Here is a 23,166-nt window from a genome sequence, read left to right as displayed (position 1 = left end):
TTTTTTTTTGTCTTTTTCCTGTGTCTGCATTTGAATTAACATTTTGTTTTTGTACTGGGCTTGCTTTAGGGCACAGGCTGATCGCAGCCGCGGCTTCTAATTGAGCTCTTCTTCAGCTGCTATGGCATGACACAAGCTGTGGATTTCGCAGACAGTAAAATATTGTTTTGTGAATCTTGGGAGCAAGATCCCGTGATTAAGAGTGTCAAACCACGCTAGATGCAAAAAAAAAAAAAAAATGCATATTTGCTAGCTTTTTTTTTTTTTTTTTTTCTGTTCCAAAAGTTTGAAGAATTGACCTCGGTTTTATGGCTCACATTTTTTTTTTTTTAGTATGATAGCACGCCTTGCAATACAAACCACTTATTTACAAAAATAGGTACACGCAGCGTCAATGATAGATAGGTGGCCCTTGCTAAATTTCCTTTGGATCACATTCATACAATCCAATATTCACATCTTTTCATTTTTTGTGCCAAAAGTATGGTTTCTTCCATGTTTAACGTTTCAAAACTTGAATTCATGCTGCAAACTGCAGTATTTCTTTTTCCTCTGAGCTGCTCCAAATTAAGATTTTACTGCTCCAAAACTAAGATTTTGCTGCTCCAAAAATTGCTACAAGTCCCATTTGAGCTGTTGCACCTCTGTATGCATCAATGTCGAGGATTTGTCAACGAGATAACATGCAAAAGCAGAACTCAAGACAAAGTTCGAGGTTAGAAAAAGACTGAGAAAAAAAAAAAAAGTTTAATCTGAATACCAACACTTGTCCTAGTGTACAGTGAGCCAAGTGGCTTCCCCTTCTAGACCGGCTTGTAGTCCAGCTTGGACTCCAGCTTCTTGTTGTCGGCCACCTTGCGCACCGCCTTCATGAAGTCTTCCTCAATCACAAACTCCCGGTCAGCACGGATGGCAAACATGCCTGGGCAGATAAAATGGAGGTGGTTTTTAGAACAACATTTAAGGCAGTCCATACACTTCAACTGGGGCCGCCAACCTGTGAAAGCACTGCTTGTGAGCCAAGTAACGTACCAACATCGTAGCCGTACACTTCTGCAACTACTGCCACGTGGTAGTTATGGTGTGCAAGCACTAGAGAACGATTTTGATTTCCAACACTGCAGATGCAGCCTAATTAAAGAGTCCCTCAGTGAAACTTTTGTATTCTGCAATAGGTGGATTCAGAGACTTGTTTCCCCTATTACAGGAGACTGCCTGTATGACAAATACAGTTGAAGCCCAATAACGAAAACCATAAGTACGAATTTCTCGACGGAACGAAACAATTTAGTGGCCCTGGCCAACGTTCATAAGATTCAATGCATTTTATTTCTGTCAACAACGAAATGCTTTTTGACTTCAGTCCCAGAACGACGAAGGTTTCTGAAGTAGCAGTCCACAAGTTTTCTTTGTTTGTAAGCCATAACAGGGAATTAAAATACTGGAACGTGTTTTAGTACACCACTTTCAACATTTTCGGCACTTCCACGCTACCAACAAGCACATTTATGAACGCGACCACGTTTGTTTACCAAGCTGCTGATGATGATGACTGCACACCTGTCTGCTGAAAAGAAAAAATTTTTTTGGTGGGCTGTTGCCAACCAGTTCAAATGGGCACGGCCGTATCGTCATCGCGGATGTTTATAGGTTTGTTTGATTCGCCTGCTCTACGGTGAACCAATTCATGTGGTGCTGCACTTTGCCATTCGTTTTAGCAATGCAACATGGTGCCCTCTGCACGATGCCATTTGCTTCAAAAAGTGCAGATGTCGTGCAGGTCGAGTTCATGAAAAGTTCAGCAAAACTATGCACCATTTCAGCGGTCAGTGCCGAAATGGTGCAGCTGCAGCAGCCACATGAAAGCAGACAGCTTATGTGACGATGGCTTGCATGTAGTGATAAACAGTGAAGTGACCCTTTATTCTAGTCGTCAATGAGAACGGTGCCTGTGTTCGCCAAAGAAACGACAATGTGTACTTCGAACCACGTCTAACGAGTAAGCACGTGCATGCGTTATGATGCATGCTGACTTCAATCGTGATCAGTAAAAGTTGAGTGCTTCGTGCCAGCTGCCGCACGTGGTGCACATGCATTGAGGCTGGTTCATATCAATGCTTCATTGCAATGTGCTATTTGAAACTTCGTCTCATTTGGCGTGTTGGCGCTGGCTGATATGCGAGTGGCAGCTATAGCCGGTCCACACATAGTACTGGTCGGCTTTTGTTGCGAAAGCAACACTATGCTAGTCATCGAGCCATTTCGCGTGGCACAGCGTGGGCTAAGCTGCGCGTGCGTGAGGAGCCGTGTGACGTCAAAGGCAGCAGCTGGTGTGTGGGAGCTGCAGTCGTGGCTGCGCTTTGCCGCAAGCTCCGCCAGTGCCGGAGAAGTGACGTCATAGCCATAGCCGGCGCCAGCTGCGCATCACTCTTTCCGTTGGTTGTGCAGGGAAGAGGTGTGTGTGGTGCATATATAGCTAGGAGCGCGCGGCCATAATCGACCAACTATGGAGAAGGAAACCCCGGCCGCTGCTCAGCGCGTAGCCTAAGCTATCCTAAGTATAGTCATGCAGCTGTAGCATTTAAAACTCAACTAAGTTTAACCGAAGCTAAATCACTGCCAATTTTTATAGTTACTCGACACTGATTCATGAATGAATGAATCCTATTGTCTGTGTATGCTAATCATCCCGAACATGAAGATTTTCAAATAGCAAGTCGCAGTAAGGATGCATTGTGCAAATGCATATAATATGCATATAGATGCATAATTGCGGCAGTGGGCGATCTAAACGCACGTGGTCTTGACTGAAGTATGTAATCAGCACGCATCACACCATATGCGTGTGTTCACTTTAGATGTGAAGTACGCGAAGCCGCTTTCTTGGCGAACTCGATCGTGTCCTCATTGACAAGTGGAATAATTACTCTGGCCTTTTCGCTGTTTATTACAACACACAAGCCAAAAATATGGCGGCTGGTCAACGGCAAAACTTCGTTGTCATGTACTATTTTAAAATTCATCAAGTTAACTGGGACGTTGGCGTCGGTTGACGAGAGTTGCACACAGCCGACCACAGCTTGTTGGCGGCGCCAAGGCTAGCATACGGTCCCGGCCTGCACTCTAACATTCGTTTAGGAAGCAGCTGGCACTGATGCCGCACCTGAACCGCTGCAACTGGCGCTGCACACCTGCGGCACCACCGCGGAATTTTACGAAACTGGTGAAGAGAGTGCAGCTGAATCGAACGGACCTTATGTGCTTGCGGCCCAGCAGGCCACACATCCTTGTTTTCTTTTTTGTCTTGCGAGTTGACGTGCTGAGAAGATGCCTCTCTTCTCCATGCAGTGAGGCCACACGAGATCTTCTCGTGTGGCCTCACTGCATGGCCGAGAATTCAAATTCAGACATGCAAGAACTGCGATATGCTGCCCCGATGCATTTATTTTAACGGCAGTAAAGAAATAAACACGCATGCCCACTGACTCCTGAAAACTAACCTGCGAGTTAATTCATAAGCTCAACTCGGAGCCACAGCACAGAGGCTGCCGAGAACCATGATGTCGAAAAACCACCTCTAGCATATACCCAAAATATCAGTGACATGTCACTGGTGATTGACTAGTATTCTTATTGATGAATAAGCAAACACTGCCAGATGCTGCACATCCCTGATCCTGACGTGGGATGTTCAGACTCCAGAGAACTAATGGAGCGTTCTAGCACAGTCAATGTACGTTTGCATTGAGTAAATATTGGCAGTTTCTCACACTGTTCAATGTCTGAGAACATGGACATGACACCAACTTCAGCCATAGTGGTGCCATCTGGTTCTCATACAGTGAACAATTTCTCAAACTGGTGTGTCTTGTTAGGTCTGGGAGTCGCCGTATTGCCCCAAAAAATGAAAACCAGCCAAAACTGTCATCTGCTGATTTGCTATAGTGACACTTCCAAAACGGTGCAAACTTGGGATACGGGTCCTGGTTTGCTTTTGGCAATAGGCAATGGCACCCAAAAGAGGTTATCCAGGTGTACCAAGGCTTGCCACACCATTATGTAACAAGTTAAGTATTATACAACATGCAGAGATACTTACCAGCTTCGGTGCACACGTTGCGTAAATCTGCGCCGTTGAACCCGTCCGAGAGCTTCACCACAGCCTCCCAATCTGGGCAAGCAAAGAGAAGGAAGGTCAGTTAACTAGAGCAGTCAGACAAACTATATGTGACCTGCAAAAAATTCTTTTCATTTAGTTTTGTTCAACCTTCTTGGGCTGCAGGGTAAACTGTGCCCATTCTGGAAATAAAAGCAAATACTGGGCCGGCAACAAAAAACGAAAACAGAGAGGGTAGAACGAGAAGTGCAAATGCATTACAGTCGAGCCCACTTATAACAATACCGGTTATTACAATATATCGGCAATAACAATGAACAGCCATGTCACCGTCAAATTTACTATGTATCCAATAGTAAAAAAATCCATTTACTACAATGATGGGTTGCCGCACTAACGGTTATAACGATTAAAACCGGCTACTGTGACCCAGCTTCAAAATAAAATACGCGTGATTCCGACGAAAACGCGAGCGTCCGCAATCGCGCAAAGCGAGCGCATTTCGCACCGCATGTCACCCTTCCGCCCCTCGAGACGAGTGGACTGCGCCCACGATACGAAGAGAGGAGAGCACTCCGTTTCTCTACCCTTGCCCCCTTATGTTGACTGCATTTTTTGGCAAACCCGGTTAAACAATTATTGGTTATAACAATGACATTTTCTTGGCACTTGAGTATTGTTATAAGTGGGCTCGACTGTATGACTAGCATTATGAACACAAAGAAGCTGTTTAAAAGCAACAATAATGGGTAGGGCACATTACAGTAGACTCTCATTAAAACTTCAAGGGACCAGAGAATTATAAGCGTTGAAGTGCAGGCTAGTTGGTTGCTCACTGGAATAAACGGCGCAAAGGATGAGGACCAAGGTGAGAAAGACACAAACACAGGCTGTGTTTATCTTTCTCATCTTTGTCCTTGTCCTTCGCACTGTTTATTCCGATTTATTTATGTCTGCATTATCAGAATTGTAAACCTTTATATAAGCCAAGATTAAATGTGAATGGCTTTAAAAACAATCTTTCGGAACCTTTTCTCTTGCAAACATAGCTACAAGCTTTGGCACACCATAATATATGGATGAAAGGCACTGATTAGTTTGTTTAACCAGCAGTCGCCAATCGGTTGCCCGGTAGAAAAAAAGTAAAGATTCAATAACTCATCATTTTGCGAAGTTGACTGACAATTCAAGAAACCTGAAAGCTCAATGTATTCGAAAGGCCATAGCTTTCGAATATATTCAATATTGATATTGAACGGAGCGCAGGCACTCCACGATTTCACGTCTAGCGCTACCTGCCCCATGCGGCGAATAGTGCCACGAACCTACATATATGGGTGCTGCTTCGCTCCATTTCTTGCGCCAACATGCTTGATCAGAAAATTCCCCACACTGTGAGAAGAGCAGCTCCCATTCGCCCCCGGCAATTGCGCAAGCCGCATGGTGCTCAGTTCTAAGACCAGTAGCAGACCGCTTCCAGCTCGGACGCAGGGCAGCAGCACAGGAATTGCTGGCCAGCATGCGCCGCGTTCGCGCCTCTTTGCGTTTAGTACCGCGAGCAGGAGTGGGGTGTATGCACCCAGTAAGTGTTCTCGAATTCAGTGTTTCCGCGATCGTCACTGTCAAGTGTATCATCTGCCGGGAGTCTCTTGATGAAGACATCTTCCTCTTCAGTACCTCTAAGTGTGTTTGGTATTCCGCATTTCTCGAAGGCGCGACCGACACGCTCCTTGGGAATGCTGGTCAGGCGTATGCGTACAGTGCTGCATTCATGACTGAATCAAACTAAGAAGTCATAAATTAAGAACCTAAAAATGTTCTCCACTCACCAACTTCACCGTGCTTTGTGATGGGTGCAGCATGAATCTTGACAATATCCAGCCTGGCCTGCTCGTTTGGCAACGGGATCTCTGTAAAAGGTGAGGGGGGGGGGGGGGGGGGGGGGGGCAGTGCATGTAGTGTAGATAAATACAATAAAACAAGAGACAAGGAACAGGTTTACAAGTGCCACCAAAATAAGCACAATGCCTGCCGGCAAAAATGCACAGAAACGTGGAGCTCTTCCCTCAAGATCGCAAGGAATGGGTGAATACTACAGTGAAACTTTGTTATAACGAAAAAAGTCGGAAAATAGTTTGCTGTATCCATAATTCATAATATAAAATTTCGTAGGAAATACATGCAAGAGCAGCTAAATTCAATCGGAGAAGGCATAGCAACTCAGAGGGTGCTTACTTGGGTCACGTCCATTTACCGTAAAAACCCGCGTATAATACGAACCCGAATATAATACGAGGTGAAATTCTGGAGACGCAAAATGGAAAAAAAAAGTTTTTACCGCATATAATACGAGAGAGAAAAAACAAGACATTTATTGAAATCGGACCTCACACTTCAATCACTTTCATCTTCAGCAGCGCTTTCCTCGGAAATTTCTTTGTCGGACAAATCATCCCACAGGTACTCATCTTCTGTGCCATCGAGGGCGTTTGAGATGCCGCACTTCTTAAACGAACGGCGCACAAGCTCCTCTGGGATGCTTGCCCACGCGTCCACAATCCATTTGCACAGCGTGGCTGGCGATGCTCGCTTCAGCCGCCCGGCCGGCGTCACTGCAGGCTCACCTGACCGCATCCATTCCGCGTAGCATCGCTTGACTGCGTCCTTGAAGGGTTTGTTGACACAAACGTCGAGAGGCTGAAGTTGTGAGGTCATCCCACCCGGAATCACAACAAGTTCTGTGCGGCAGTCGCTTAGCAGCCTTTTCACCGAGTCGGCCAAATGGCAACGAAACGCGTCCAGCACGAGGATGGATGGAAAGGACAACAGTGCACCGGGCCGTTTGCACCACACTGACTTCACCCAGTCGAGGACAAGATCCTCGTTCATCCAACCTTTTTCGTGGCATCTCACGATGGCATTCTTCGGCAGCTCCTCACCTTTCGGCATTGTCTTGCGCTTGAAGATGACATAGGGCGGGAGCTTGCGGCCGTCTGCCGTGCACGATAGCATGACTGTAACCCGCGTCTTCTCGTTTCCAGTAGACCGGATACAAACTTGTTTAGAGCCTTTCTCATGGACGGTGAGGGGCGATGGCATGTCCAGGTAAACCGGCGTCTGGTCAGCATTGCCTATTTGCCCCAGCTGAAAGTTTTTGGTCTTTCGCAAAGAAATCACGTGGCGCTGAAAAGCCACCAGCAGCTCTTCGAAGGATTCGGGCAGCTTTTGTGAAATCGAGGTTCGCCGGCGTAGCGAGAATCCAGCACGGCACATATAGCGATGTATCCAGTGCTTGCTTGCTTTGAAGGCGGAGCTCGGAATTCCCTTTTCCCTTGCAAGCTCCCTAGCTTTTGCTTGCATAAGCTCTACGCTCACAGCTAGATGCGATGCTCGCTGTTCTCGTACGAACTCCGTCAGAGCGAGTTCAATTTCCGGGAATGCGCCATTCTTTGGCCCGCGAAAGCTTCTTCGCATTCCCTTGCACGCGAAAAGGGCTTCTTTCTGTCGTCGCCATCCGCGAATGCTTCCCTCGGTGACGCCAAACTGCCTCCCGGCCGCACTGTTGCCGATGTTTTCAGCAACTAAAATCACCTTTCTCTTAAAAGCAGCCGAGTACTGTTTCCGAGACCCTGGCATCCTGCTCGTTCACTTAAAGAAAAAAGCGTGCACTTTTTCGCGAACCGTGGTTTGCACGAGAGCACATGCGCTGATGCTGTGCGCACTCGACGACTCAACAACAAAGAGACGACACCTCGACGTCGTGGCCACTGCGGGGTGCGGCCACGTTAGGGCAACGAAGCCAAGCCGTAGCCGCACATCGATAACAAAGCCAAGCCGTAGCCACGCGGCAACAACGAAACCAAAACTTCTCGCAAAACTTTGACATTTTGGTTGGGATCCGCAAATAATACGAGGCGGAAATTTGGAACGCTGAAAGTTGGAAAAAAAACTCGTATTATACGCGGGTTTTTACGGTATTTACGCGCAAAGAACTGCGTTATCATGGCTTGCTTTTTTTGCGTTGATCGCGTTCTGTATAACGCCCTGTTCCACAGTTTGCAAACACTCAACAAGGGCAAACCCACTGCCCTCAATACTGCAGTGGCGGCACAATAAATCTAATGCAGCAAGTGCTTCTTGTGAAGTCGAAATGTTCTCATCATCTCCAGGGTCAGATTGAGCTTCGTCTGCGGGATGTTCAAAATCTTCCGCAGCGATTTCAGCGTCCGCCAGTACAGCTGTGGTCGCTGCGATGTCGCCGCCGCCTACAAAGTCTTTTACAGTCATTGTTGCGGGCATGTCACCAACAAGGTGCGAAAAATCGTTCCAGGCCTCATCGAGCTCGCGGAGTTCTGCTTCTGCTTCGTCGGGACCGTCCCCATTGTCACTTGATGCGTGGGCCTCTGTTGGAACAAAACCTGCGTGCCGAAAGCAGTTGGCAATAGTTTCGCCTTTCACGCTGTCCCATGCCGCTTTAATGCTCCCAGCAAGTCTATCTTCAGGTTCTGCTTCATACATGGAGGAAGTAGTCTCCTCTTGTAAACTGCCTTGAAGGCCCCGATTTTATCTCGAGCTTGGTCTTTAAAGTCAGTGCTGCTCTTTATTTCACGTTCACCGCCATCATAGCACTACGCACACCCGTGCACCACACTCAACACGATCCTCCACACAGCCTGCACCCAATGCTACGACGGTCACGCCGCTGCTAACACTAAAACGCAAAAGACTCAAAAAGGCAAAAGCAACATTCGATCGTGCTGCTGCCGCTGCTGCTGAAGTGGCGCTGTCAGTGCCTGCGAGGTAGTCCTGAACGTTTGCTGCACTGCACAACACACTTGCAGTGCAAAAAGCCTGCCTCCTGCTATTAAAGTGAGGTAGTGCTTGGCGCCGCGAAGTTTGTTATATCCGTTTTATGCCGAATCGCCCTCGCTATGGGAAGTTAAAGATACATGTGTTTGACAAAAATATTTTGGAAGAGTTCGATATATTCACTAATTCGTCATATGCGTGTTCGTTATATCGAGGTTTGACAGTAGAATATAAGGGATACAAGGATGTGAAACGATAAAGCTCGATCAGCAAATAAAATTCCTAGAATTCAGCGTGGTGTGGTAACTCGGTTCGAAGGTACGTATTCAGCCATGTATTCCACGACTGCTGCCCGCAGGCGCACACTCATTGATTTACAAGGGGACAATGCAAGTGCGAGCAGTGAATGAACATTTCAGCTGTGTGGCCTAGTTGCACCAACCGATGGCCTCCCTGGCGACTGTCATCGCTGTCTAATTAGTGACTGGTGCCTTTTTCTAAAATTCTGCATCATGAGCTTCCTTGTAGGTAGTGCTATTGCTCCAAGTCAGTGTCACACGATATGTCCTACTACGTACAAACAAGTGTGACCGATGTGCGCTATGCCTGTTGTAAACCACTTGACATGGACACAATCGTAATCACGAGACAATTGCAAATGCAATTGGAAATGCATAGGCTGCTTTCATCGAGACGTGAACAATTAGCTTTGTGACTCCGATCTTTCTGCAATTTGCCCATGTCAAATTAGAAGTTTTAAAATAAACTGCAGTTAATTGAATCTTCATACAGTGAACTTGAAAGGGCCCAAAAGTATGCTCATTATAAGAAGCACAATCTCTGCAGTTGCATGTTTATGAATGAAAAAAAAGGGAGAAGGGGGAAGAATACTTTTTATTAAATTTTGAACACAACAGTGCGTGTTGCATTGCACTGACAGTGAGATAGCGGTGTCTGGAAACGGAAACGGGAACGACAACTTACCGATTTTGCGGTCGAGACGACCGGGACGCAGAAGTGCAGGGTCCAGGGTGTCGGGACGGTTGGTGGCCATGATGATCTTGACCTGGCCCAGCGAGTCGAAGCCATCCATTTGGTTCAGCAGTTCCATGAGGGTCCTCTGAATCTCTCGGTCAGCAGATGTTCCTTCCGAGAACCTGCGCCCTCCTGGACATTGGAAAAATAGTGAAAAAGTCAGCAATCTCTCATGCACACGCCAGATTTGGGTAATCTCATTAGCCACAAAAAGGCGTACTACAATACTATTTTGATGAAAAAAGAAAAAGAAAAAAAAAAAGCATTCAGTCATAACATTTAGCACTGTCAAAAATGACCATAATAAATTTTCAGTGCACTCCAACAAAACAGCCGACCTTAAAATCGAAGCAGAAAATACTTGACAGCCTGGCATCTTTGAGAAGAGCCACTTACCAATAGCGTCGATCTCGTCCATGAAGATGACACACGGTTGATGATCGCGAGCATAGTTGAACATCTCGCGGATGAGCCTGGCACTCTCACCAATGTACTTGTCAACAATGGCACTTGAGACAACCTGCAGGTAGGACAAGACAAGGATTATAAGAACAGTCACGATACAAGCCCAGCGAGAATTGCAGGAAAAACCCGATGCTCAGTGGCTGGCAAAAAATGAAGAAACCAAGTCCCTATTCTATCAAAGAGAAGGAGGTACACCTACATCAAGAATCACGTGACACACAAGACAAGATACGCACTGGAACTTAAGGCAGATTGCACAAGAAACAAGCGCACACACCTTGAGGAAGTTGGCTTCAATCTGGCTGGCAACAGCACGTGCAAGCAGAGTCTTTCCCGTGCCTGGGGGTCCGTACAGCAGGCAGCCCTTAGGAGGGGTGATGCCCACACGCTGGAACAGCTCAGGGTTCAGCAAGGGCAGCTCAATCACCTAATAAGAGAAGAAAAACATCCCACTCAAACACTTCCCCACCCACCACATTTCTGCTTCGCTGCCACACACAGACGTCAACGTCACAAAGCTTGTGAAGTAAGTTAAGACATCAGAAACGAAACAAAAACAACGCACTCTGGAAAGAGCAGCAAATTTGAATGTCACGAATGCAAACTCAACATCGAGGCATTAAACAAAGGACAATGAGGGTTAACTGTGTTTGCACCTGAACATATCTGATTGTGAAAAAAAAATCTAAAATAAGTCCAATGTAAACATAATCTTCATGTCATGGTAAGTCTGAAACGGAAATAATCTCTAGGTCAACTATACCCCTGAAAGACTAGAGATCTGCTGAAATTACTGCTGAAAGGAGAGCTTTGTTACGAGAGAAAACATTCAGTACTCAAGGAACCCTGGCAAAACACAAAATCTGCTGGTTTAACTGATGCACCAGGCAAGGTCTGGCTCAAGAAAGCCATTTCTGAGAGTTATTTAGTAGAGAGAGGCAAACATGCCAACAAAAAATTCCCAAGGTTGTTGTTTCACGAGGCAACCAGAATCGTGACGTGAACTAACGGCACTGCTAGTTCTGCTGCAGCAGAACCAAAACTGGTTGACTTTTGGGTAAGAAATAGGTGCCCACAGTCGACGGGCAATTCACTGTCCCTCATTTGTAATATTCTGTGGCATTCTGCGAAGAAAGAAGTCCGTGCCCCACACATCCTGGATTTGTACAAATAAGCCAAACAACTTAAAGGCACACTTTAACTGCTTTTTCTGTAAAAGAATGATAAACGAGCTTGGCTGATTTGAGCAGCTTTTCTTTCAGCTGCAATTTGAGCTGTGCTTACCTCTCGTAGCTCACGAATCTGCTCCGCAAGGCCTCCAATCATGGCGTAGGAGATGTTGCCAGGGTCCTCATGTGACATGTTGTAGACCAAAGGGTCCACCTCGCGAGGCAGGTACCTATGGCCGGAGGCACACATTTTTGTATGAAAAACACTGCACGTGAATACGGAAATGGAAATTTCACAACTGAGCGAACATGGCCAAGGTAACAGTTAATGCTCACTTCAAGGCACCGAGACTGAAGCAAACTGTACATTTATCTACATCACTGCTATGCCAAGAGAGTCAAACATCCTACCAAAAGAACAAAGCTGCACAGACGTGCAGAGTGTGTAGTGACAAGAGGCCTTATTTACCATAAGATCTCGCAAGTATTGAGTACTGTAAGAAATCACAACTATTTTAATCAGAAACCTCCCTAGAAAGGTGTACTATTATGCACAACTAGATCAAAGAGCAGTTGCAGAGGAACACGTTTTGTAAAAGTTACCCATTAAAGGCAACCGTCATGTCAATGAAACAACCACACACTGCTTCTGCCCATTTGCTGTCAACGAATGACAGCAAAGCAGACGCGCAGCACAATGGTGACTCTAAGATGTAAATAATGAACAGAATGCTCCCGTACCCCTACGTTTACGGTTGATCAACTTGGAAACCAGCCCTCTGCAACTTGTTTCCATCTCAGATGGCAAAAGAAATATCCTGCGAAGGTTTTACATACAATTTAAAAGTATTTGTAGCAAAAAAAATAAAAAAAAAATTGAGGATTGAGTTTTTTTTTTTCATCAAATAAGAGGTATCTGCAGGCGCTGCACGATGAGCCCACAGCAGGCCATCTTGGGTTTGCGCGCACATTACGTCGAATCCAGGAGAAGTACTACCAGGCCGCGAAAAGTCAGCGGCACTTCCGTCCCGTCTAATTCTCCCAAGCAGGGGCGAAAGGAGGAAAGAAAAAGCTGGGAGGAGGAGTTCTCCCTCGCGCCTAAATTTTCCCCTCGCACTGACGGCGCCGCCGAATGCGCTGCGTGGCTTGCTTCGTCCTCGCGTGAACCGCTGCAACCGTTACGACTCCGCTCGTTTTGAATTAGAACCGTCGTCTGCGTAGCCTAGCGCTGTGAATTCTCTGCGTGTTGGCTTATCGGCCAAAGTCGCGATTTTTCGTCGCGGTTCTTTTACTCTGTGCATCTCATTCCTGCTGGCTCTTCGCCCCTTCGTGAGACGAGAGACTTGTCTGCGTGCACCTCCAGTTCCGTGGACCCATCTCGTCTGCTGATTGTGCTGGCCATTACAGTCGGCGATATCCTCTGTGTTTCGTGTTGTTGAACTTGTTACCTTCATGTACTGTGGAGAGACGTGCGTTTCGAAGAAGACGGTTCTTCCAGGAAGGGTAGTGTAAATTTTTAATCATGCATTTTGATTATGTATAGCACAGTGACATGTGATTACTTGCATCAAATACCAACTACTAGGTAACTAGAACGCAGGCACTTGCTCATGTTTCTACATTGCTTTGATGGTATGGAATGCGTAGAATGAATATGTGCATCATTATATTTAATTTCATATCAATTGTGCACATGCTGACAGAAGCAGTGCCGGCAAACTGGGTTCTTTTGCAGTGATAAAGCAAGCATCCAAGATTACAATGTTAGCGCAGAACACATAACACTACTGTAAACTGTTAGCTATATAAAGTGCGTTGGTATGAGGGATACCTTGTCGCATCTTTTCATTTTCTGTTTCACGTGCAGTTAATAAAAAAGAGAAACAATATCTGCTGTTCTCTGTGCTATTTCTTGCTGCGGTCGGGTACGCTTGCTCGCGAGCGCCTGCGCCTTCGAGAGCGCTATGCTTGTGGTTTTTATTTCCATCACACTGTTCCTGCCGCGAGCCGGTCGCGCCGCGGCAGAACGATGATGTGATAGAAAATCCACGGGCAGAGCGTTTTCCCGGGCGCGGGCACACACGAGCGCGCGATCCGCGCTGCTTGAAGCAACTTACCGACACCCCCTTCAGCGCACCGTTTTTTTGGACCAGTCCGCTATACGGCCTCCCCCGTCAAGTCCATTTTTTACGCGCCCCCTACCGCTATAATCCTATAATGGGGAGTTTGGCACTAGCGTCTGTAATTCGTGGCCGCTGGTAGGTATAGGGAGTTTCACACCCCTGGTACTACTGGCCACGACTGCCTGCCGAAGTTGCACACTATGTGAAGACGTGTCGTGAGTGCCAACGACGAAAGTAATTCCTAGCTATAGAAATTAAACAACCCATGCCACGTCCTCTAACCCCAAATGTAAATGGCTTCATCCTGATTGCTTGAAAACACTGTGCACCACAGTGGAAAACAAATCACACAAACAAACAAACAAGGCAGGCAGGTCTACTGCCTTTAGTTTACTTTTATACTTTGTAAATAATGTACAAAGCTCCCCGCCGTCCCTTCTTGCTGTTGCTCCCCTCTGTACTTCTCGCTATGCTCTCCCTGTCCCTTTCCTTTTCGCCGGCTACAGCTTGGGTGCTTAAGATTAGATAGAAAGTGCCGCAGCCGGCAACATTCTTTTCCTCTTTTTGTTTAGTTTTTAATAAGCCATTACTACCACCGTGTCGCAGAATACCTCTGATCCACCTCGCAATACTCAGTCCGAGTGATATTTTGAATTCCTGGAATTTGACAGCCGCCATGCTTACCATAGGGTAGATTAAAAGCGTTTCATCACAAACAATGCTAATTCTGCACTAACCTCATGATGGTCAGGGTGGTCATGTCCAAGGCCACACGAGTTCCTGGCTTAAGCTTGGCTTTGTCCAATTGTCGCCGGCATCCTACCACATAGCGTGGCCCATTGGTTGCCTTGACAATGACTGCAATGAAATATCGACAACATGCTGACTAACCAGGAGAAAAATTTCGGCATCTAGGTTGAATTGTGAAGGGTGCAATAGAAAGATGGTAGAAGGGTGCAATAGAAAGACAAAATAACTCACATTTCTCCTCTGTCAGTTGCTTTAGAACCTCGCCAACAATCTAAAAAAAGAACACGTTGTTCAAAGGAGATTCATTTAGAATGAACGATTTCGCAAAGCAAGAACAACAGCAGAGGCCAGCAGGCCAATAAAAATATTTGTAGTTCTCGAGGTCACATCCTGTTTGAATTAAAATCACAGCTATCTTGCACATACTAGTCATATCTCATCAGGAGATGCCACGAAAAGAAATGAATTATGCCAAAGACAATGCACCATGACCATTACCTTCTCATCGTTAAGAACTCACCTGGCCAACACTCTGAAGCGCCTTTAGGTCATTTTCAGACTTCTCATACTGTTTGTTCAGTTCCTTCAGCTGTTCGCGCACTGTAAAGAGTTGATTCATTGACATTTGTATGAAACGGGAGCAATGTAACAAAAATAACAGCTGACTCATGCATCACTCGCACGTTTTTGGAAACCGGTGTGCAGTAAAAAAAAAAAAAAAAAGAACTACCTGAAATACACCACTGTGAAAGATTAGCAGCACTGAAGCGTACCAATGATTAAAAAAGAAATGAAAAGCAAGAAATTCTCTTCTTCCGTCGGCAGTTGAAACTAATTTTTAAATGGTATGCCTAGTTATAACAGCCGACTTCGCCAAGCGTTATCTCGGCGAAAAAAAAAAAAAATTACTGATTTGCGGTTTTTTTTTTTTTTTTTGTATGTGTACACACATTGGCACACCGCAATCACCGACACTCCTTTTCGTGGCCCATTGCTTTCTTCATTGAATAAAAAGGAAACCAGCACTCGTCTGAGTTCTTCCATTTCGTTGGTTTTTGGCAGTTTTGTATTACGCAAGTCAGTCCGATCTAGTCTTTCAGTTTGAACGTCGTATGATTGAATCCAGTTCTGACAGAAAAAAAAAAGAAACGGTTCACGCTTCTCAGGTAAGACAAACCGCCAGACATGCAACGAAAACAGTAAATACTAAGGAAGGAACTCATTCATTCTTACTAAAACAAAAATGAGAAGAAAGCTCGTAGATGGTTACGGCGAGTCACCTAGCATAACACTAGCGGTGCAATGCTAGCTACAGAGGTAAGCAGTCCTTACATACACTAGTACAACGACAACGGTAAAAATTCTCACGTCTGCACTTCGAAACTTAGTGCGGAATACTCTTCTGGATACGTCGGGGACTAAAGCGACGCGATTTTGATGAACGTGAATCAGCGTTAATCCAATGCGAGCTCCGGCGTACACCGTAGTTTTGGGACGCAAAACTCGGCAACGGCGATCCATCGGTCCTATCTGATACTCACTTTCTTTGAGCCTGCTTTCAATCTCCTTGTGCTCCGTGAGCTTTTTGCGGTAATCTTCGCGACATTTCTCCAGTTGCTCTCCTGGAGAAGACACCGGCGGAGTGGCCACTGTAGCGGCCGCCATGTTTCTCTTTTTGCTGCGACTGGGAATTCAGATACGGATTTGTCTCGTATGTTTTTTTTTTGTAGCCATTCTTACGATTTGGACGAGGCTTCTTGGGGATCTACCTTGCCTTGGCCATGTTCTTGGCAGCCAGAAACTCATAGCGCGGCGATTTTGAATCGTGAGCAGTTGCGACCTTTGAATGCGTAATAGAAGCTGTGCTGGAGTACCCGGGTTCGATCACGATCACCGGCGGCAGCGTTTCGATGGAGGCGAAACGAAGTGGCGTCCGGGTTGTTGTGACTGTAGGAAAAAGGAAAAGAAAATGCACGGGCCTGCTACTGGCTCTATAGCTGAGCCACCTCCGCTGCCTCGTGTGGAAAGAAGAGAAAATAGAGAAAAAAGAAAGAAAAATAAGAGGGAGAGATAGACGCGCGCAACAACAGCCGTCGTCCACCACCGAAGCCGGAGGTGGCGGGTGCAATGACGGCCTACAACAGATAAAAATTCGGTGGCAGGCTAGCCCCCGCCACGAGCGGCGGTGACCTACCTGTCCCAGCTCCATCATGGCCAGGAGCAGCTGTGCGATGTCAGTGCACGTTAAGAGAGAGAAGTAGAACTTTTTATTTATACCAGCGGATGAAGGAGCTCCGGCCCTCCGTCGCTTGGGATGGATGGCGGGCTTACTCAGGAGCCCTCCACTATGGCACCCTTTCTCTCTTTCCGCTTTCACTCTCACCTTCCTCCCTTCCCTTACGGTGCAGCTCAGGTGTCCACAGATCAAGTGTGACAGATACTGCGCCTTTCCAGTGAACCAATTACTGTTATTATTAAGCGGGGCCACGTATTACCTACATAGACATCAGCGGCAGATACGCGTTTTTCCTATCGGACTTCCCCATTTGAATTCACCGTCAAGAGAGTGCTAGGTAGTTAATCTCAGGACGATTCAAAGTACATATAAACAGGCGTATTGGGAGGCGTAGGATCAGGAGGTGGGTAGCCTCCTCACTCGAGGAAGCCGTGGACCCGAGCCATGTTCCTAGTCCGATTGACGAGCTTACGCTGGTCATCCAGGCTGGGGCTTGACAGCGGGATCTCCTACTGTTCTTCCGTTAGGTGCCTGGAAGTTATCGTATTCTGTGGCCCCTTGCATCCCCACACCATTTGTTGTAGGGCGTTTGTAACGTCACAGAATGTGCATTCGTATTTGTAGGTGGTGGCCGATATCGTGTGTAGTAAGGTGCTGTGAACATCTTTTGGTTTGTATTTTTAGGAGGGTCTCAGATTAGTTTCGTGTGAGATGGGGAATATGAGGAGAAATAAAGGTAGACAACACGTATGCGAGTACGTCAGGTGGTCCAGTTAAGTGCTGAGGGGGGGACAGAAGCGAACTTTAGCATGGCAGCCAGTGGATGCTATTTGTTTTGTAAATTTCAACTGTCGAAGGAACCATGCATTCTAGGGGATGTACCAAAGCATTTCCCTACACAACCCGTATGAAAGTGCGCGACATCTCCCCACCCCGTGAACCGCGTTCGGCCTACAGGACCCACACTGACAAGATGAAATTATGCGTACTCGACAAAACGCGTACTCGACAAAACAAGCCTGCTTTCAAGTTTATTCGACAAAAGCTTACATTGTTTCAAGAGCACACAGCAATGCAGTGAGGTAATTTTTTGAACTTTTACAACATGGAAAGCGAGGCCAATTCGAAACTTAACATGCACAAAAGCAAAGCTCTAAGCAGAACAGACAACAGGTGCTTCTAAACAGTTAACGTCTTTCAACGAGTGTCTATCAGCAGAACAACGTCCCGCGATCACTGCAAACAGAATCCGATACCGCCAATTACTCCAATCATTCTCAGGAAAGAAATGCACCTTACAATGAGCAAAAAAGTCTGAGGGAGCTTACAAAAAAAAAAAAAAAAAAGAAGTAACAAGCAGACGCGAAAACTTCCCCGAAGTAACGAGAACAAGCAACAAAGAAAAGAAAAAAAAACTGCCTGGTTCGGAAGCAGCCTCTCAAATACGAGAAATGGGTAATTATGAGAGACTTATTACGAAGGCAGATAAGAAGCGAGAACAAAAGCGAGTGAACGCTATGACTAGGTCCATCACTTGTGCTTCCAGAAGAGATCTCGGAACCTGTTGCGGATCTTGCCCACGGGCTTGGCGTTACCCTCCGCAACTTTCTTGTCAGCGCATGCAGTGTCTTCAGGGGGCTCCGCAAATCCACCTGGTCCAGCTTCGACCAGGACCTCTCCTCCCCTTGCCCCGTCTCCCTCGGCCAGAGAATGGGGCGGAACCACCACTGCGCAGACGGCTGGTCCGCTCTTGCTCACCGGCGCGTACAGCTCGAGCTCGCAGTACTGGGCGTTTGGACTCTGTGCTCCGTAGGATGCTTTGAGACCCAACACTTCTGCTGGTGGAGGCATGGGCTCTCCTTCAGCAAGCCGCCGCTCCCCACCACCTGTCGATGCCGTCGACACCGCGTCGAGTCGATTGGATCCGACGAGTGTCTCCATGCTCAGGGAATGCTGCTGGGGTGGGAGTGCGTCATGTTGCTCGTTCATGGGAAACTCGTAGAAGGATAGGGAGTCCCTGTCGCAGCCCGCACCTGCTCCACCACTCGCACGTCGTTGCTGCTGCCCGGCAGTCGCTGCGGCTGCGGTCGTGCCAGTAGTGCCGACCTCGTTAGGCCAGCGCTGCTTGAGCGACGGCTTGCGGGGCTGTCCCTCCATGTACATCGCCGTGAAGTCAGTATCCGAGCGTGCCAGTTGACGTGCCACTTCGTCAGCGGGTTCGTGATCTGCCGAAGACATAGCGGCTTCTTTCTTCGGTCCAACAAAGGACTGGGCGGTGGCCAGAAAAGGTGCCCAAGGATTGCCGCTGTCAGCGGCCGCAGCCGCTGCACCAACTGACGCCGGCCCTAGGGAACCTTGGACTCCGGTCTCTGCGGCAGCTGCCGCCGCTCTGAGGGTGCTCGACCATGGATGCAGAACAGCTGCCGCGTTAGAGGCAATTTCAGTGGCGATCACAGAAGTGCCTGATGCTTGGCCGCAGCTGGCCAGGCCCGCGTTGCTGGCGCTCTTGCTGTCGTTCGGGCCCTGGTCATACGTCCACCATGGGCAGTCATAGATGAGTGCCCGCGAAGCGGCGGTGGTCGTGGCCTCACTACAACACCGCTCTGCAGCGGCCGCCATAGCTGAAGCTTCGGAGCCTGCCTTTATCTTGTTCCAGCTCGAGCTATTCTCCGGGTAGCGCTGAAGTGCAGTAGTCTTCTCGTCGCAGCCGGTTGCAAACGGCCCACGACTCCCGTGATAACCTGTGTTCCGGCCGGCATTGCGACGCTTCATAACTTCTTCGTACTCCTCGTCTTCGCTCCGTAGTAAGTATTCGACGCTCTCTTCAACGAAGCAAGGCACTATTTCAGGATCCCTGTACTCTTCCTTGAGAGCTTCGTCAATGTGTACCGAAACGGGCGGCCTGGTACACTTGGCCCGGGCACCCTGTTGTGTTTTGCAGGAGCATAGACGTGCGAAATTCTCGCTGTTCATGGCGCCGGTGGTGCTACAGTAGACTCCACAGTTGTCGCACGAAGCCAGGGAGCGGTGGCCACCGTTTTCGACGGAGCCGAATGCGTCGTATGCGGAGCGGACTTCACCACCTATGATACCAGAGCCCGAGGCAGGAAATTTGAAACTTGAAGAGTCGCCTCTCTCGGTAAGAGTGTTCGCAGCACGCGTCTTATTGTCCTGAGGCAGTTCCTTGGCGACTGACGATGTTCCGAAGTCTCCGCCTGCTGAACGTGTTTCTTCTGATGCCATCTGGAGCATGCTTCGTGGTGAGACGTCGGCAGGCTGAAGCACCGGAGCACTTGATCTAGTCGGGGAGGACCCGGTGTGCTTTTCTAGGACATTGGCGCTATCGATGCTGGCACCGTCCGGACAGAATGCAGTTCCAACAATGCTGGAGGCATCTAACTCCTGTTTCGCTTTGTAGTCGGCCACCAAGCCGTCAAGGTGCTCCTTGAGCGTGGTTGTGTCTTCGGCGAAGTTGATGAGGATCACATCGCTTGCGAGCGACGTATTGTCAGGCACCAAGGGGTCTTTGGACAGGGGTGAACGGGGTGCAGATATGTCAGAAAAGCCGTCACCTCTAGACAGAGACGAGGACTCTCGCGACGACGAAGCGTGTGGGCTCGCCGACTCTGCGCTGGTTCCCCTCGAGATGGCGTCCGACGGGGTAGTTGATGAAGATCCGCAGCTACGAGGAGCTCCCTGTGGTTCCTGCTTATTTTGAGGCGCTGCCTTGATAGGGCTGCATTCCTTGAGAAAATCATCTAGTTCTTCTAGACGAGCCACCGGGCATTCTGGATTCAAATTCTCAGGGGCGCAGCTTGATTTGCGGCAGTCGTCTTCACGGGGGGAAGGCGTGGAAGTACCGTTTGATACCAAACTGTCCAGGTAGATCTCTGAGCTGCTAGTGAGCGGGTCTTCCGCGTATGACAACGGCGAGGGTTCCTGCTCGCCTTCGGAGAGAGGTTCAAATAAGCCATTCACCACAAGTTCAGCCTGCTTTTCGGCTTCGACGACACTGCTAGCCTCCGGCTCTTGAATCTGATCTTGCTGTTTCTTGCGCGCTTCTGGAGCAGCATCTCCTGGCTTGCTCTCTTCCAGTTTTTCTGATGTAGACGGGGTCGCTGCCATTTCTAGAGTCTGGACCGATACACTTCTGTTTTTTTGATCGCGTCTGTCATCCTTGGGTGGAGAAGTCGGGTCGGCCTTAGATTCAGGTTTCTCTGGGGTGCCGTAACGTGAACCCGGAGAAAGAAAGCGATCAAACTGCTCATTGACTTCAAAGTTTGTTAGTTGGGTGAAGGCATCTGCAGTCGCGCGTGCACGCCCTACATCGGCCAGATTGGTTCCGTGCAGTAAGGCGGCATGCAGGATACGGCTCTGGAAGGCTGACTCTTCGCCGGTCTTCCAGCAGGCTGCATCGATTTTCTGGGCTCCGACAGGGCGATTGTGCGATGCAGGTGAACCATCACTTGCTTTCTTTTTGTCTCCATCATATGCCTTCGGAGAGGCCGAAATTTTCTGCCCATTGCTTGGCGCCACTGCTGCACTCCCGTCTAGCTTTTTGTCCGGGCTGTTCTCTTGCCGAGTCACGATGATGTTGGAGCCGACGATCTCTGCCTTGTAGCGGATCCGGCGATCTTGGCGAGCGGCACGTTGTTCTTTGGGCGGGGACTCCTTAGGCGTGGACAGAACAGGCTTGTGGCCGTCTCCGGCTGCACCGCGGCCTTCCTGTTTGCCACCAAGATTAAAGTCCTTGAGTACCGTCGAGCTGTAAACCCGAGGGCTGTTCCTGAAAGGTGGTGCTCTTGTAAATGTCTTGTTGCTGTTGCTATTGCTGTTGTAAGCCGAGTTGCCGTTGGGGCGTTCTGTCGAGGACTTGTTGAAAGTCATGTTATTCATGCGCTGTGGCTTCTTGGGCTTTGCTCCTAGCGCTTCTGACTCTGGCACATTGGCCTCCTGGGACCGACGGACAGTCATGCTTCCAGAATTCTTGGACTTGGCTTGGTTAGTCGATGCCGCCGCCTGGTGCTCTGTCCTCTTTGACAGGGACGGCGACGCTCCACTTTCGTCGGCCCCGAAGGCGGCCCTCAAAGGGAATGGGAGCGGTGCGACGGCGGTCAGTGGAGAATCCCTGTTTTTGAATGCGGCGGCGCGAGGTGGACCCTGGACGTGCGTCGCCGTGGGAGGCGATGGAGTTTTCGCTGGCGCGCCAGACTTGTTCGAAGGCGCCGCAAGAAATGGGGGCAAATGTATATGACTTGCCGATGGCTTGCTCTCCTTTCGCGGTATCCGAGGGTTCTCCCTGGTACGGAACGGTCCTCCTCCCGCAGCACCCATGGCGGCGGCGGCGGCCATGGACGAAACGGCACTGTACTGCTTGCTGCTGCTACTGCCACCGCTTCCACCGGCAGCACCCCCTGCGGGCCTCTCCGTCGGCAGCGTCGGACCAGGAGTCCAAGGCGGAGCGACCCTGGGAGGGTAGACTTGCTTTCGCCGGCGGCTCTGCGAGCGTGATGGTCGCTGGTGCCACTCGTAGGACCGAGGCCTGCCGAAAGGCGGGGGTGGTGGTGGCGGCGGTGGCGGCGGTTGGTGCGTGGGTGGCTCGCCTGGTGTGCTCATGAGTCTCCCGGCGGACATCTTGTCAGGGATGTAGCGGTAGAACGTGCAGCCGTTCCACTCGAACTGGACGATCTTGGCCTTGTCCTTCTTGGCCTGCGCGCTAACCGCGGCGCTCAGGCTTGGGGGCTCGGGCGGGGGTGCTCCCATGTAGGGCATGTAGAAGGGGGAGCCCAGCGGTGGGTAACGTGGTGGCCACAAATGGCTCCCATGCGTCGGTCGGCCGCTGGTCGGGGGCCACAGGGGAGGCATGCGGCCTGCGCTTGCGGCAGCATCGCGGCGCCGCTTGGGCGGTCCACCGAACCGCATCGGGACCTGGTGGGCTGGGGACGGCAACGCCTTCACTCCTGGTAGCGGTGGGGCCTGAATGGAAGGACGGCTGCGAGGACGCTCTTCCACGTCTGCCCCGTACGATGCCGCCGGCACGAGTGGAAGGAACGCACGAGGCCCGAGCTCGCACTACTCCCTCCGCTTCGTCGTCGTCTCTTCGGGTTTAGTACACGTGTCCTTCAGCGGCTCCGAAAGAAGACGATGTGAGCATGCGGGAACTGTAGTTGTTGTTGTCCAAATAACTTAAAACTGTAAAACGTTTCAGCAAACGCAGGTTTCGTTTTCTTTCTGCGAAATAATCTTTGTCTTCGTTGAAGCAGCGATATGTGGACTTACAGGAAAAAAAATGGTGACCGATGTGTAAGCGAAATAATCTTTGTCTTCGTTGAAGCAGCGATATGTGGACTTACAGGAAAAAAATGGTGACCGATGTGTAAGCGTCGAAGAATTAAACGTTAGGCAAAATGACAAGATGCGAAGAACAAACCAAGAAAATCAAACCAGGATGCCGGGCTGCAT

The 23,166-nt window shown here is 48.9% G+C and overlaps 2 protein-coding genes across 2 annotated transcripts; both read right to left on the bottom strand.

Moving 5' to 3' along the window:
* Window positions 1-709: 709 nt before the first annotated feature.
* Window positions 710-16,171, bottom strand: Rpt4 (Regulatory particle triple-A ATPase 4). The gene is made up of 11 exons (XM_084582393.1): window positions 16,010-16,171; window positions 14,989-15,068; window positions 14,700-14,739; window positions 14,456-14,576; window positions 11,711-11,825; window positions 10,704-10,853; window positions 10,358-10,481; window positions 9,911-10,093; window positions 5,947-6,027; window positions 4,100-4,171; window positions 710-922 (listed from the first exon to the last, which is right to left on the bottom strand). The coding sequence occupies exons 1-11, from the start codon at window positions 16,131-16,133 to the stop codon at window positions 804-806; spliced, it is 1,209 nt and encodes a 402-aa protein (XP_084438519.1). The 5' UTR covers window positions 16,134-16,171; the 3' UTR covers window positions 710-803.
* A 2,063-nt stretch (window positions 16,172-18,234) lies between these two features.
* On the bottom strand, window positions 18,235-22,626 carry LOC146176082 (uncharacterized). The gene has a single exon (XM_084580912.1). The coding sequence runs from the start codon at window positions 22,624-22,626 to the stop codon at window positions 18,235-18,237; it is 4,392 nt and encodes a 1,463-aa protein (XP_084437038.1).
* Between the last annotated feature and the right edge of the window lie 540 nt (window positions 22,627-23,166).

The sequence above is a fragment of the Amblyomma maculatum genome, chromosome 10, assembly GCF_055883805.1.
Source record: "Amblyomma maculatum isolate TAMU_Amacu chromosome 10, ASM5588380v1, whole genome shotgun sequence".
NCBI classification, from domain to species: Eukaryota; Metazoa; Arthropoda; class Arachnida; order Ixodida; family Ixodidae; genus Amblyomma; species Amblyomma maculatum.
The sequence above is the reverse complement of the archived record's forward strand: the minus strand, read 5'-3'. Positions and strand labels throughout refer to the sequence as shown.